The 15,477-nt window shown below is 39.2% G+C and overlaps 2 protein-coding genes across 3 annotated transcripts; both read right to left on the bottom strand.

Moving 5' to 3' along the window:
* Window positions 1-401: 401 nt before the first annotated feature.
* Window positions 402-13,089, bottom strand: LOC144031625 (zinc finger FYVE domain-containing protein 1-like). Of its 2 annotated transcripts, XM_077538942.1 has the most exons (11): window positions 11,799-13,089; window positions 11,222-11,726; window positions 9,591-9,805; window positions 9,352-9,458; window positions 9,160-9,268; window positions 8,948-9,045; window positions 8,645-8,762; window positions 7,018-7,188; window positions 6,601-6,781; window positions 4,970-5,074; window positions 402-1,981 (listed from the first exon to the last, which is right to left on the bottom strand). In XM_077538942.1, exons 1-11 carry the CDS (start codon window positions 12,303-12,305, stop codon window positions 1,749-1,751), a joined length of 2,349 nt encoding a protein of 782 aa, XP_077395068.1. In that variant the 5' UTR covers window positions 12,306-13,089; the 3' UTR covers window positions 402-1,748. The 2 variants fall into 2 exon arrangements, with proteins under 2 accessions (XP_077395068.1, XP_077395067.1); XM_077538941.1 differs by having other exon boundaries at window positions 8,948-9,268.
* A 1,112-nt stretch (window positions 13,090-14,201) lies between these two features.
* On the bottom strand, window positions 14,202-15,112 carry LOC144031790 (rho-related GTP-binding protein RhoV-like). Its single transcript, XM_077539214.1, has 3 exons — window positions 14,851-15,112; window positions 14,726-14,784; window positions 14,202-14,651 (listed from the first exon to the last, which is right to left on the bottom strand). Exons 1-3 carry the CDS (start codon window positions 15,008-15,010, stop codon window positions 14,202-14,204), a joined length of 669 nt encoding a protein of 222 aa, XP_077395340.1. The 5' UTR covers window positions 15,011-15,112.
* Window positions 15,113-15,477: the final 365 nt, after the last annotated feature.

Here is a 15,477-nt window from a genome sequence, read left to right as displayed (position 1 = left end):
CGTGGCTTGGTGGTGGTAAACTGTCAAAATAATTTTAAAGGGTTTTCCCTACATTATATATTTTACCCAACTGACTGAGCAACAGAATGTATAGCTAGAGTCGCAACTTCAATGACTGAACATTTGTTTTGGGTCTCCAGGAGCACGTAACCACGCCAGAGATTGGGCACACGGTTAGCTGTGTTTAATTATTCATTCAACTAATTATTAATTATTTAATGGTTTCATCAATAAGCTCAAATGGGATGCTTTTCCTCACTTTATCTGAGGCTGCAGCGGTGAGAGAAAAGTACAGAAAGGAATGCAAACACTATCTTCTCCTCCCACGTAGAACTGCAGTTAGTGGCTTTACACATACAACGCCCCAAAACACACATCAAAGACACATAGGAGAGTCCCACTTTATGTTTGACACCTTTTATCTTTGTCAGATCTTTTTCATCCGTACACACGTTTTTATAAAACACATAGAAGATATGTGAAGCAACAGATTGCACATTCTTTTAATAGGAATGAACTCCAGTAATGTGACATGTAGTTCCTATTCTATCCTGTGCAACGTTATATTATGTGTGCGCGACACATTTTGTCAAATGTATTTTTGAGAGTCACACATGAGGTCTTCCTAAACCAGAGAACTTTAGGGGCAAAGATTTGTATTGATACAGGTTTACCAGTATTATATTTCTTTGTCCCCTATATGTCTATGTGTAGCTGACTGTTTTGTTCAATTAAAAATAAAATAAAATAAAAGCATTTCTAAGGCGTTGATCTTTCATGACATTACGCATTCGGTAAAGGAAGAGGACATGTAGTGATGCAAAACACATTTTTAACAGATTCATGACATCTCAGTCATTTCATATTGTTCAAGTGGCAGTCACTACATTGTACTGAAATGGTTTACAGTAATTATGTCAAATTCATAAAAATACTGGTAATGGCAAATATATTTCCGATGACATCATTCAGAGAGCAATTAAAAAAAAAAAAAAAGTAAAAGCCAGAAGTTTCTCATACACTGTCATGCATATCTGATGTTTTTTTTTAATTTTTTTTATCAATTCTGAAACATAAACACATTTGCAAGCTGCTAACAGTTCTACGTCATCAACATACACCCACAACTGACTTGGTAAATATAAATATCATACCAGCACGGACACAGTGACCTGAATGATTTGGCACGGCAGATACATCCAAAACTTTGGACATCCGTTATTTTGGCCATGGTAAGCAACAGCCTATAACAGCTGGGAAAAAAAAACAAGGCTTAGTGCAAAAACTAAAAAGTTGCAACACAGCACACATATAAAACATCTCTTTGCCATTACACATACAATAAACAATGCTCCTCGACATAAGAATGGCTGGAATCTAAGAATGCTCAACTAGCTAGCATTTTTTTTAAATGATACATTTTTTTTTAAATAATATTTTCTCACAGTAGAAAAATAGCTCATCAGCCTTATCTATCATAGAAATGAGGACGTGTGTCAACATGAGTTCCAATATACACATTGAATAATCAAGAGTGGAAATGCAGATTACACTCTGTCAAATAACTCACAGATTCTGGCTGATCTACAAAGGCCACATGAACGTTCACCTTCCAAAATTTGTTAAGTGTCCTATGTACAGTAATACCTAAGCACTTCCTCTCCACAGATACAGGACAGAACCACTGGGGAAGCAGAGGAGCGAGCGGTTGCGTCCAAGTATTTCTGCGTCAAGGAAGATCGTCTCTGTTAAAGTTCTCCGGCTTTCTGGTTGCAGCTGGCGCACACGCGCACGGGGTGGTCCCAGCCGCGCGACGGCACCGCTCGACGCTCCGGGGAGCACTCGGCGCACACTCCTTGGCCGCAGGCGCGGCAGTGGTGCTTGGACAGCTTGGCAGTGAATTCGCGTCGGCAGATGTGGCAAGAGAGAATGTCCTGGTCGGGCACCCAGTAAGCAGGACGGGCGGCGTCTTTCACCAGGCCTTCAAGGGGCATACAAAATTGATATTAATATCAACAGAAAGGCTGTGGGCAATATGCGACACACGAGAATTGGATCCAGGCAGCCATGCAGTTCTAAAAACATGAGTCATTTCAAAGGAACTGTTACAAAATGTCCAAAAGCACTTAATCTACATGCTGCTCATATAATAATGAACATTTGTGCAATTGTGGGCAGCACTGAGGACTCGTTCAGTGATTCCCAACCACTTTGTCGTGGCACATTATCATGCTCTGAGAGGTCATCGGGTGTAACATGAGAAATTCCATATTTTTTTTCATCCATTTGTGCCAGCGAAAAATGGTGACAGGCAGAATAATTCAGTGCTCTTCCACTAAATACGAAACGGTACAATAAACCTGCGTAGCCACCAAGATTATTATGGTGGGAAAAATGGATAAAAATCTTTTTATTTAAAAAAAAATAAATAAATGCTTTTACCCAAAAAAAATTGACTGAAACTTCATCTTACGTTTATAAAACTAACGAAAAATAAGTATAAATATATTTAAAAAAAATAAAAAAAAAAGTCCTTTGTTTTATTTTTTTTCAGCAACATACATAAGCTTTATGGGTTCATTTTTAATGTATTTTATTTTGGTATTGCTGTAAATCTGTAATTATAAAATAAAGTTTGAAAAGTGGTTTACTCTATTGCACTCAACAAATACACCATATATATAAATAATAATTATATAAAAACTAATCTGAAACGAAGCATTTTTCCCAAAATAAAATCGTAAAACTTGCTCTAAAAATAATTCAAACTTATTGAATTTAAAAAAACAAAAATCCAAAACATAAAAAAAAATAATAAGTATGTTAAAAAAATAAAAATAAATAAATAAACTAAACTACGATAACCATGAGAGCCACAGATAGCAGAGGTTTTGTTTTATTTTTGTTTTATTATTGCATTAGCAATTTGAAAATTGCATTTGACTACACTGCAACGTTGTTTTGAATTTCATTGATTGTTTAGCCTCACTTTAGGGATTTATTACTTTGGGAATTGGGCTGCAGTCATGCTGGAAAAGAAAACAGCCTTCCTCAAACAAAGCATATAAATGGCAATAAAGAAGAATTAAAATTCAGCGGAGCGACAAGGTCCCCCCCCCCAATTGATAATAAATTCCTTTATTATTTCCTATTGTTTGCCCACTTTTAAACTTTTTGTGCAGTGTTCATCAAACATGATCATTTTCGACTGTTTGTTTATTGAAAGTGTCCCACTGCCATCATCTCCATATGGTGGCGGCTTTTTCGCACATCATCTGTAGCATCTGTGACAGCTGGCTCACTCTGAGGGGAATGGCAGAACACCAGCAGCAGCAGCAGCGTGTCATACTGAAATACTTGACTCCATGTTATTTCCTGTCTCATTTGAGGTCCTCATTCCGTCGTTCCAAAGTGCAAAAGAGTATTGCGTTCAGTAAAGAAGATGGATTGGCTTTCAGGATTGTAACTGGAGGCCTGTTGATATAACGCACACTACACCAGCAAATACTGTAAAGTACATTTCTGATAGTGGAAAAGCGTTCCTTTAAGGCTTGGTGTCTATAAAACCTCCTTTGGATAGTTTTGACTTGGGTTCTATTAACCTCTTCCTCATCTTTTTTCTTGACAACCACTCACAATGCAGTGTTTGCGGTGCTTGTAGAAAGGCACAGTCTAACACAGTGGAAGTCAACCTTCAAGTTCAACATTTCTTGACAATAATATATTATATGTAACTTCACCGTCTCTGTGTGCCCTGCAATTGGTTGGCAACCAGTTCAGAGTATACCCCGCCTACTGCCCAAAGCCAGCTATGATAGGCTCCAGCACACCCACGATTCTTGTGAGGAGTAAGCGGTTAAGAAAATGGATGGATGGATGTGACTTCACGAATGTAAACACGTCATTCTGATTAATGGAATGGAATATGAGGTATGCAGCAAAAGCCAACCCCCCCTTTTTTTTTTTTTTATCCATCTCAGGGGGCAGCCATTTTGCCAGTTCTGGCCACTGAAGATGACATCACAGTTGCTCAAACCTGTCTACCTGTGCTCACCTGTTTTCTGAGCTGTGATTGGTTGTTATCTGAGACCTGAGCAACTGTGATGTCATTTTCACTTGACAGCAAGTGGCAAAATGGCCGCCTTCTGATACTGATTAAAAACTGCTGGATTTTTCTGCTTAACTCATATTCCATTAACGCAATATTTACCCCAATAGTGGGGCTGCATGTAACATATTGCCATTAAATTTTGGGGTTGTTGATTTCCTCTTGATGATGATTTTGAGTTGCATTGGTGTAGAACCATACCACATCAAAATGAGAGGTTTATAATATTTGATACAATACATTTAAGATGGCTGATTATTTACTGGCTAATTATTTACTGCAATGGGAAGTTTCCTGTGGGAAACTCGAAACAGCAAACACCCTAATGTAATATACTACAAGAAATTGTTTCACAGGCAGTTCCAACCACCATTATCGGTGACATTTAAATTATGTACGACGACAGTGAATTTGAAACGAGGGCCCTTAAAATGAAATTAACTGAGCTATTGAGCATCTGCTGAGTCTCTCGATTACAATAAGACTGCGCAATTAATGACAGCGCTGATTGTTAAATGGCCGAGCTTGAGCACTGACGCTATGGAGCAACATAAAATCTTCCAGGGTGTGTCAATTAATGACTTTAGGGACCATATTGGTATTAAAAGTGTTGACATTTGGGACATTTCCATTTACAAATATGTAAAATGCAGTCTGTTCATGAAAATATTTCTTATCAGTGCAGAATTGCAGGCTGGTCATATTTGAGCAATGAAACTGGAAAGGGATCCTACTACTCGAGTGTAAAGATGATACGTCTCAGCCACCAGAGGGCAATGCATTGCTACGGCAATGTTTACAGAGTGACTGACTCGGGTTACACAACAATCCTCTCAAGGTTTTGCTTTGGGCAACACTTACCAAGTGGGATGTCAATAGCGGTGACTACAACCCCGATGGTGTTGGTCACCGCCTCGCCAACCTTCCTGGCGAGTGTTCCGCCTTCCTCCTCCTCCTCCTCGTGAGCTGCAAAAAGACAAAATTCTTACTTGGACAAGTGAGGTGACTAATGTGTAGTGATAGACCAATGTTTTTTCTTTTTTTTTTAGGCCGATACCGAGACCAAAAACCGATATTTCATGCCGATATTCATTTGCAGCAAAAGAGAAAATATATACGTCAAAATTAAAATAAAAAAAAACTAACTTTTTCTTTTAATTTTAAACATATACTGTAAAAAACGTGGAGTGATATTTACTTGAAAAACCTAGTATAGTTTTGTTTTTGTTTTTTTCCATTCAGAAATCCTAAGTCACTTTTACAAGGAGAGTTTTGAGTAGATTTTACCAGTTTATTTAAAACCAAAATATTCAAGTGTTGAGGTTGAGGAACAAACTTATGAACTTCAATTTGGTAGACAGCCACTCTACCAACTGAGCCATGCCACTCTTGCTGTTTGCTACTATAATGCATTTCTGCAAAACCTTGGCTCTTCGAGGTACGAGGATTCCACCTGACACCACCAATATACTAACACACAGCAGGAGCAGTATGGCTCAGGTGATAGAGTGGCTGTCACCCAGCCTGAAGGTTGGGGGTTTATTCCTCAACCCTTGAGTACCTGATTTTTTTATTTTTATAAATCAACCGGTTAGATCCTTGTAAAATGCACTTAATTTTTTAGAAAAAAAAAATGCTTTTTTTTTTTTTCAAGTAAAAATTCCTACTTTTTTTTTAACACTATATAAAGAATTGACAGCTTTGTTTAAAAATGTTAACAAAAATTGCAGGGAGCTTCGTCATCAGCATGTGTCAAACAAAGCAAGTAAATGGTTCCCTAAAGTAATTTACTGTAAATAAAGTTTCACAAAATTTCAACATAATTTCTTAATTTATTTATTCCTTGTAAAATGTACTTAATTTTTGAGTGAAGAAAAACTTTACTTGCCCCCAAGTAAATCTGAATTTTTTTTTTCTTTCTTTTTTTTTTTTATACAGTATATAAAGAATTGACAGCGTTGTTTAAAAATTATAACAAAAATTGCAGGGAGCTTCGTCATCAGCATGTGTCAAACAAAGCAAGTAAATGGTTCCCTAAAGTAATTTACTGTAAATAAAGTTTCACAAAATTTCAACATCATTTCTTAATTTATTTATTTTTAAATAAAACGTGTAGGGAGTACCAGGTGTCAGCATCTTTTTTTTTTTTTTTTGTATAGTGGAGATTTAAATAAATCCATAAATGAAAACTTCCCTGCATCTTACTGAGCGACAAATGCATGCGAAATACAAATGTAGTTAATTTGAGGTTTTCGTCAGGGTTCATAAAAGGTTTTAAACGATCTTCGCAGACAGTTAACAATTGTCTGAGTATATCCGAAATGTCTTTGCGACAATTAAAAACTGTGAACATCTTACTGATGAAAACCCTAAATTCGCTGCGTTCGCAAGCATTCATCGCGCAATGAGATACTAGCTTCATCAGCCTTCACATTCATTCGTAAAAAGGCCGATGCCGATATTTGTAACCCTACTAATGAGTGCGGTTATACCTGCGTGTGAGGCTCTCTGCTCAAAGCACACATCGCACACTCGCACGGGGCCGAGACCCCAGCCGCGTTCGGGGACGGGAGCAGCTTTGGAAGAGCAGCCGTCGCAGAAGCCCTCCCCACAGGCACGGCAGTGGTGCTTGGTGTCGTTCTCCAGGAAGACCGCTTGACACTTATGGCACAGCTTACAGGAAAGATAAACAAGCCACTGTTATTGACTAAGACCTGTTTTGTAAAGTCGGTTTGGCGTAATGTCCACACTTTATCTTGTGAGCATGCATAAAGATTGTGTAACAGGCAAGGAACAGCACATAAACATCCCTCGGGACAACAAGTGTTGACTAAGGCTGCTGGTGTCGTGTGGCAGGGGGGGGGGGGGGGGGGGGGGGGGGGGGGGCGTGGCCGTTATGGGTCGCTCACCAAGATAAGGGAATTGGGTTTCCAGTAGGTGGGGGCGATCTGGTCTGTCAGCCAGGAGGTGACGGCCTTGGCAGGCTTGACACTGAGCTCCGACACAGACTGGGCCACCAAGTTCACTCCGTCCAGAAGCCGCTGCGCTGCGTTGCTGTTGTCCTTTAAAAAGCCCTCCGACTGCATGACACAGACATTCAATTCTACAAAATTCTGCCTGCAATTTAAGCTTCATCAACTATCATATTTCCTCAAATGTTAGCTCAAATGCAGAGACAGGAAGTCTTCATTTGTACAAATATTTGTGGTGAAATACACTGTTTATTGGTCATTGCATTAAATTAGCCGTTTCTATTTTTGTATTTTTAATTTTTTGTCTCTTTCAATATTTGGAGATAAGATTGTGTTTTACACTGGCCTGTTGCTTGATATATTGCTATTTATGAATCTAATGCAGCTATCTGGTTCCAGCCTTCATAGCGACAATCAGGAGTGTCGTGTACTAAACCAAACTGTACCACTTGATGTACAACTTTTCTATAGTAAAGACAATTGCATTTCAAAAGTAGGACCTTGATGGCGATAATCAGAGCAATTGAAGAAATTACAAATGCAATTTATTAAAAAAAAATATGCTGCTGCTATTATTATTTTTTTAATCTCAGAAAAGCTTTTCACAGAATTAATCATTCAATCCTCTTCAATAAGCTCTAAAATATGGAATTCGGGGAGTTGACAGTGGTTACAAAGTTATCTAAAGGATGGGGTGTAGAATGTCAACATGGGGCAGCATACATTAAAAATAAATAAATAAATAAATAAAACATTCTTATGGCGTCCCCCAGGGGTCCGTGCTGGGGCCAAAACACTTTAATTTTTATATTAATGACATGGTTAATGTAGCCCAAGTACTAAAATTCATTCTTTTAGCAGATGATACCAACATTTTCTATAGAAGTGATAATTATAATGAGAATAATGAGTGTGAGCAAAAGATTAAATATGTTTTCTTCTTCCCGCTCCCTTTGAGGCAGAATTGAACTATGTTACCATTTTTGCTTTGTTGTTGTTGTTGAAATACAACACTGACCTTGTTGCTTTTGCTATTGCCTTAAATAAAAAATAAATTGAATTAATCTCATTCATCTTCACACAAACAATAAAATAATCTGCATTAAACAAAATCTGATTTATTACATATCAATATTTTGGTCTGGTGTTGAAGGTTTGTCCTGGGCTAAAATAAAGGCAAATGAACCATGAATTATTAACTTAAATTAAATGAATGAAATCTGACTTGCTGACTTCACAAAATTCTACCAAACAAGTAAACACAAATCAATATAAATCAGATTACAACAATAACAAACACATATGTGCCTTTTTCACTTTGAAGCATTAAACCCATCTATACAAATAGATAAATGAAATGTACATAAAGCCTGCCAGTGACCAAAATGAAGCAGTGTCCCAAAAAATTGTATTCTAATACATTGCAATGTTGATTTAAATGTGACTAATTGTTCAGAATTCAAAATGTGATTGTTTTGACACATCCGTGCAATTGAGATGTCACTCGTAGTGAAGGCTACTATTTGAGGTATACAGTAATCAGACTGCAACATGTTCCTCTTACCCCTGGCCAAACGTGCTGGATCTCGGTGCGGACTACTGTATCCACTGGGTCCTGATTCCCATACCAATACTGACGACTCCGATAGATCACTCCGCAGTTGGGGCACTCGATAACATACCTGATCATGAATACCAAAAAAAAAAAAAAAAAAATGACAATGTGGAGTTAAGTAACGCTCCACTGGTTCATGCTTGTGCAAGAACTGCATTAAGGTCACTGGAACACAAGTTCATGCAGGGTGACAATAGACCTGACTAAGCTCATTTATGCCTGACCCTGCGGATTCTTCCCCTCCTAACTCACCCTGACCAGGCGTATTTGGCGAGGCCCATCCAAGGAGAGTCTGAGGAGGCTGAGGTCTTCGGGATGACAATCACTTCTTTGCCTCCTTCATAACAAACCTGAGGGGTGCAACAATCATTGCACTTTTTGACCGACATACTAACATCCAAATTGTGTGCAAAGAACTCGTTTGCGTGAACGTGACGGAAAACATATAAACCCACTGTACTTACCTTACAGGTGTAAATGCGATTATCATGCTGCAGAGAATAGCGACAACGATGCTTTGCCTCGTGGCAGACTCCCTCTCCGAGGTGGTTCATACTGTTCTTGCAACCAGATCTGCGATGACATCAGCGGGTCAGGACGTTAAACAAGTACCAACAGGAGGAGAGTGAGGGTGGGATTTAATAACAGACACTGACCCACAACTGAGGCACAAGCTGGAGCAAGTGAAGTACTCATCAGGGAAAAAGCAACTGTGAGCTACAAGCTCGTCTCCAATTTCCCCACTGAAGCGCACGCTTAACGCCTGTAAGGATATCAAACAGAAAATACTACAAAACAATTCAAAGTTGCTACTTTTCGAACATAAGCAAAAAAAAAAGGTTGTAAACTGGTTTACGAGTAGTTCAACTTTGTAATTGCTTTGTTGCAGCCCTACCAGCAGAGCTTTAAAGATGACCACAGGGGTGCGCGGAGAACGCGTGGCGTTGTTGTCCAGGAGCTGCTCCAGCTTATTCTGCAGGCCGCAGAAGTCAGTGGGCGGGGTCAGAGTCTGCGTGCCCAAGTACTGAACAGAACTGAAAGCCTCCGGGAAACGGGAAACCTTTTTAAAACGATCCAACAGCAGCCGGTCAAGGGATTCCTGGGATTTATCTAAAACAAAAAGCAAGTTAAGCAAGTAATTGATCTGTATGTCACTAGTTTAAACACAACCTCAAGTCATGGTATGTTAAAAAAAATAAAAAATTAAATCAAATATATAGTGCAATATAAATCAAACATAAATGTGTTTAACTATTCAACTACTGATAACACAAACACACATACTGTGTGAGAAGGATTACCATAACATAACAATCAATTAAATGCATTGCGCCTCACAATGCATTATGGGAACCGAAGATTTACGTTATTATTATTTTTTTTATATATATTGACAGTTCACCCCTGCTAGTTGCAGTGAATAGGACCTAGGCCGGCCCGCGAATAGTGTAATTCTGTGTATAATAGGTCAATTATTATTATTATTATTTTCTTAGTTTTATTTTTTATTTTATTAGATTATTAGCAATTTTTCGTGCCAAAAATCGGTATCAGCTTAAAAAAAAAAAATCCATATCAGTCAGGCCACAGAAATGAAGACAAAATATAATTAATTAATCTATTAATCAATGCATTTCTTGTCTTACGCTAGACTCAAGTATACACTTTTTTTATTCTTCCTTTTTAGTGTTTTATTATTATTACTTATTGTAATAATAATTATTATAGTATTATTTTATACATATACTTTTTCATTTAGATGAGGTATTTGTCTTTTTTTTATTTTAAGTGGAACATTTCATAATAGGCCTATAATTTTGTTTCACTGTGCAAATAAATAACTAATGCAATGAGATAAAAGTTGGAATTCTCAACTTTTGTCTCATATTCATCTTTCGACCTGAAACCCAAATTCCTTTAGCAGACAATTAAAAAAAAACAAAAAACAAAAAAATAATAATAATAAACTTGACCTTGCCATTCCAATACCTTTGGAGGGGACTATATAAGCTAAGTTCTCAGAATTCCTTAACCTGGCGATAGCCAGATGGATATTACCCATCTGATGAATATCCATCTGATGGATATTACATTTCCATCTGGTACCTCTCCACAGTAATTTCGTCGGGAAAAGGCGGGACATTCTGTACAGTAATTCGAGCTGATTGGACAATGCAACATTCTACACGTTTGTTTAAACCAATCACGGCCACGGGTGAAAATTTTGTGTTCTGTTCAACATTCAACAAGGAAACGGTGAGTAATTCTGCAAGAACAGAAATAATTGTAGCATCCATTCGTCCATGTTGGGTTTGTTTGGTAGCCCCTGCGTCTGACTTCCTGGTTTCGTCATCGTTGCATATCCCGCCCCCCAAACACAATGTCGCTCTGTGATTGGTCTGAACCACCAGCGGCTCGGGAACGGCGGTTGTCTGCGGGAGCGGTACAAGATGTATTCTCCGGAGTTTGTGAACTCACAAATACCGCGAGAATTCATCTTGCGAGAGCAAGGTTAAGAATTCCTACCTGTACCGAGAAGCTTAGTGTGGACAGTTTCATGGAAGATGATCACAGCGGGACCCAAAGTGGAGAGGGGAACATCCAGACCGCAGCGGGCCGTGGTGGCCTTCAGTTCCTTGGTGAAATGCTTCAAGTAGGCCTCCGAGGCGTCCCCAAGAAATTTGAAGAGGTCGTCGTGGAGACGGTCTGCGTGGGTGCGGTAGATGATGAGGTCAGAGACGGCGAGCACCTTGAGCAAGAGACGGGTCCTCTGGCCCTGTTTGGAACTGTTCCCCAGTAACCCCTCCGTATCAATGACCACCACATTATGGAAGGGGTCGAAGGCCGCCCACACACCGACCGTGCAGGACTCCTGTGTGGGAGAAGTCTTGAACACTTCCCTGCCCATGAAGAAGGTGTGGTTGAGGGTGTGGGATTTGCCCTCTCCGGTGTTACCAAAGATGGACACCACTTTTAGGAGCTGTCCGGCGCCGCAGTTCAGCTTCTTCACAAATGCAGAGTCATCTTCTATCTGAGAACATTTAAAATCAAATAATTAAGACTTTGATTGACTTCTATGATGCACTACTTTTGTACAGCATACCTGCATTTCCTCATTTTCATCAACTAGGAGGAAACTGGAGACATTTGCCAGAAATTTTTCCTTCAGTGACTTTTTCTCATCAACGGTTTGGACGGCAGGCTGAACAGAAGCTTGAACAGACTTGAGCTCCACGTGTTTTGGTGGCGGAAGATACGATATGAGCTGGTGTTTCTTCTTGTTCCCTCCACTGTGAGTGCGCTTTTGACACTCTTGGCACAAGTTCACTTTGCAGTTCTGGCAGCGGACCACCGACCTGCTGCGCTTGCCATTGTCCACCCCTTTGCAGTTGTCACAGTAAGGGATGTGGCCCGGGCTTATCTGGAGGCGCTGGTGGTTCTGGAGGTGCTCCTGACTGTGAAGCTCCAGATCACAGCGAACACACTGCAAGGTCCTGCACTCTTCACATTCAAAGGAGGCCTCCTCAAAGCCCCCACAGGCGTAACTCTCTTGACATGTTAGACTTGTATTGACTCCCTTTTCTGAAGAAGATGAGCCATGCCCACTCATCGTTTCTTTTCTGTCACTTCAAAAATGCAGTTATTTGCCTTTTGGTAAAGCTTTAACTGTAGCACCAGCGATTTCCAACAGCACTTTTTAAGTAAAACTTGTGATAATACTGGCTAATTGAACAACAACAACAAAAAATTAAATTAGCTGCATTCTGACAAAGTTGCTGGTTGATTTGGAAACAATAAAATAAGTTACTTTAGTCAGCGTGTATTTCAAGCATATAAAAGTTATCACGAAACACAAAGAATGCACATTAACATCAATTAAAACGAACAGAAAAAAAATATAGAAAGATGTTTAGGATTCCGTTAGCAAACTGAGTGAACGAACTCTTGGTTGTTTATGATGAATGTGCAAATAATGCTAACAACAAGCTACCTATCAGACTGACCCTTAGTCATAAAAATAGCTTGCCGGATAACACGGCCGATATTATCTGGCATCCAAACAAGAAATGTTTTGCTTCAAGCTAGCGGTTGTGTGCGTATCGAATCTTTGTCTAAATCAACGCGGTCGTTTTTGGAGCAAGCGATCCCCGCAAGCAGCAGCCAAAAACTAGCAGCTAGCGAGAGACACTTCAAAACATCAACAAAACTGCAGTCAGTCGCTGTCAAACAGCTCGGATAACCGCGGACACTATCAAACAAGGAAGGGGTGTCCTTACGACGTCGCTTTAAAAGTCTTTAAAAAAGTGTACCTCTTTTTTTTAAATCCGTCCGAGCCGTGTCATTGTTTTTGTTCTTGAGTCCCCTCCCCATCAGATTTCTTTAGCTACGTTATGTTGACGCCAGGACAGATCAGCTGATCAGATAATTTTCAGTCACAGGGTCAGTGGAGGGCGGGGCGCTGTTGCATCATGGGAACCGTAGTTCAATAGTTGAAAGTGCAGCTCCAGGCCATAGTTGACTCTCGAAAAGGATATATATATATATATATAACCATTCATACATTATGTCAAATGAATCAATTAAATAATTAATAACTGAAAAAAATACAAAGTGATCTAGTTGTCAAATATGTCAACTAGTTTATTTAATAAAATAATTTATTTCAAATCGTATTGTTTATTCATTACATTTTAATCAAACAATTGTTTAAAAATTAAAGGTATTGTAAAACATATACCGTTGTTTATTTTACTTGATTGTATAACATAGTATAAATCACCTAGCCAATGTGTTAATGACATATATGACATCGTAATTAATCAATTTAGGAACGATTAGCTAAATTAATGCAATAAACATTACAGGACAATTGACCATGTAAATTTTTGGTGGGCTGGATTAAAGAATTTTGCCCATCCCTGCTCTATTCCTTAGTAATAGTATATATTTTTTAAATGGCTAAAGAGTTTTTAAAATATCATGTTTTATTTAAAAAAAGAAAGTACAATTAAAATCACTTGTGCAGAGGTGATAGGTCTAACAAGATGCATAGCCTTATAATAAATGAAAAATAACTTAAAATAACTAATAGTGATTTGAAAAAATGAATGTTGCTTGAAAAAAAGGTTTTGCTAGTTAAGCATTTTAACCAGTGTAACAGTTAACAGGGACTGGAGGACATGCCTCAACGTAATCTTTTCAACAGAGGATGACATTAAATGCCCTTTGTCTTGCAAACAAGCACTTCAAAGTGTCAGCAGGTGACCATTTGTCCCAAATAACACTTGCTTGCTGCTGCTTTCCCTCCATTTTCTTACAGTATCTCACGCCACATGTTCTTTTGATATGGGATGTTTGTGAGTAAAAAGAAGCACAATGGGAATTAAACGTGCTGCTCGGTAGTGCATTTATTTCCACTTAAATACATAAACACATACAAAAACACGAACGACAAAAATAGCGACAAGACTGGAGTTGAAGAAAACAAGAAAGAAGAAATGTGGCCTCACGTTAATTTGAAGATTCTCCTCCAGCCACATTCACAAAACGTCTGAAAGCATTTAACCAAACCGAGCTTTTTGTTTTTTGCAGCATTGTGCTTGTGTTTCATTGCAGCAAAGATGGCGCAGTCAAACACATCTTTGAGCCAGTGCTGGGTCAGAGCCGAACACTCCATGTAGCCATAAGCTCGGATCCTGCGTGACAGCCTCTCGGCCTGGCCCGGTGCTACCGGTTTGGCACGCCGCTGGGCCAGATGAACGAGGACGTTCGTGTCATGGCAAAGGTCCGACTGGGTACCCACCAGGACGATGGGAGACGTGAGGTTCCGTGCGCGGATCTGCCGGATCCACTTGGAAGAGATGTTGTCAAAGGAGACAGGATTGACGAGGCTGAAACATAGGATGAAGACGTCCACGTGGGCATAGCATAGAGAGCGAAGATGGCCAAATTCATCCTGTTGACAATCATAAACACAAATTCAAAAATCATTTTTGAAAATGTTTTACAGTCACCATGTGATGTACTTACCTGTCCAGCTGTATCGATCAGTTTAAGTCGTGTTTGCACTCCATTCACATAAACCAAACCTGTGAATTCATAAATATCAGCTGTGTTCCGTTATCAAATTTAAAAAAAAATATATATGGTCCTACCAGTAAACACGTCGAAAGCCGTCTGCCTGTACTCGCTGTTGTACCCGTTGAAGATGTAGCTGATGATCATGCTCGTCTTCCCCACAGCTTCATCACCAACCAGGAGGCAGCTCAACTCTTCCCTTGGCCAGCCGGACTTCTCATGCCTCTGAGGAGCCATCACGTTTTCTTCTTCTTATAGTCTAACACATCATCGGCATCCCACACCACTCAAGAGTCCGCACAGCATGGTCACATTACTGAACTGTAATGAAGAGGTCTTCTCCCCATGAGTGGCCCCTCCAAAAAGGAAGCGGGACAATTCCATTTCAAAAGAACAAAAGCAGCCAATCAGATGAGTGATGCCCAACAGTCACTGTCCGAGTCCGTTTGCTGCTCATTTGCATAGTCACACCCACTTTCACCATTTCTCAGATGTTTCTTTTATTCATTTTCATCATCGATAAATAAATAAATAAATACATACATACATAGATAAATAACATAAGCTGTGATAGGGTCCAGCACACATGCGAACTAAGTGAGGATAACATAAAGATGGACGCATAAATGAACAAACAAACAAATAAATCAATAATATTAAGGAAGGTTTAACAGAATAACAAATAATGTAAAATAAACGGTTTA

The sequence above is a fragment of the Festucalex cinctus genome, chromosome 12 (assembly GCF_051991245.1).
Source record: "Festucalex cinctus isolate MCC-2025b chromosome 12, RoL_Fcin_1.0, whole genome shotgun sequence".
NCBI classification, from domain to species: domain Eukaryota; kingdom Metazoa; phylum Chordata; class Actinopteri; order Syngnathiformes; family Syngnathidae; genus Festucalex; species Festucalex cinctus.
Note: the sequence above shows the minus strand (reverse complement) of the source record. Positions and strands in the feature narration are given on the sequence as shown.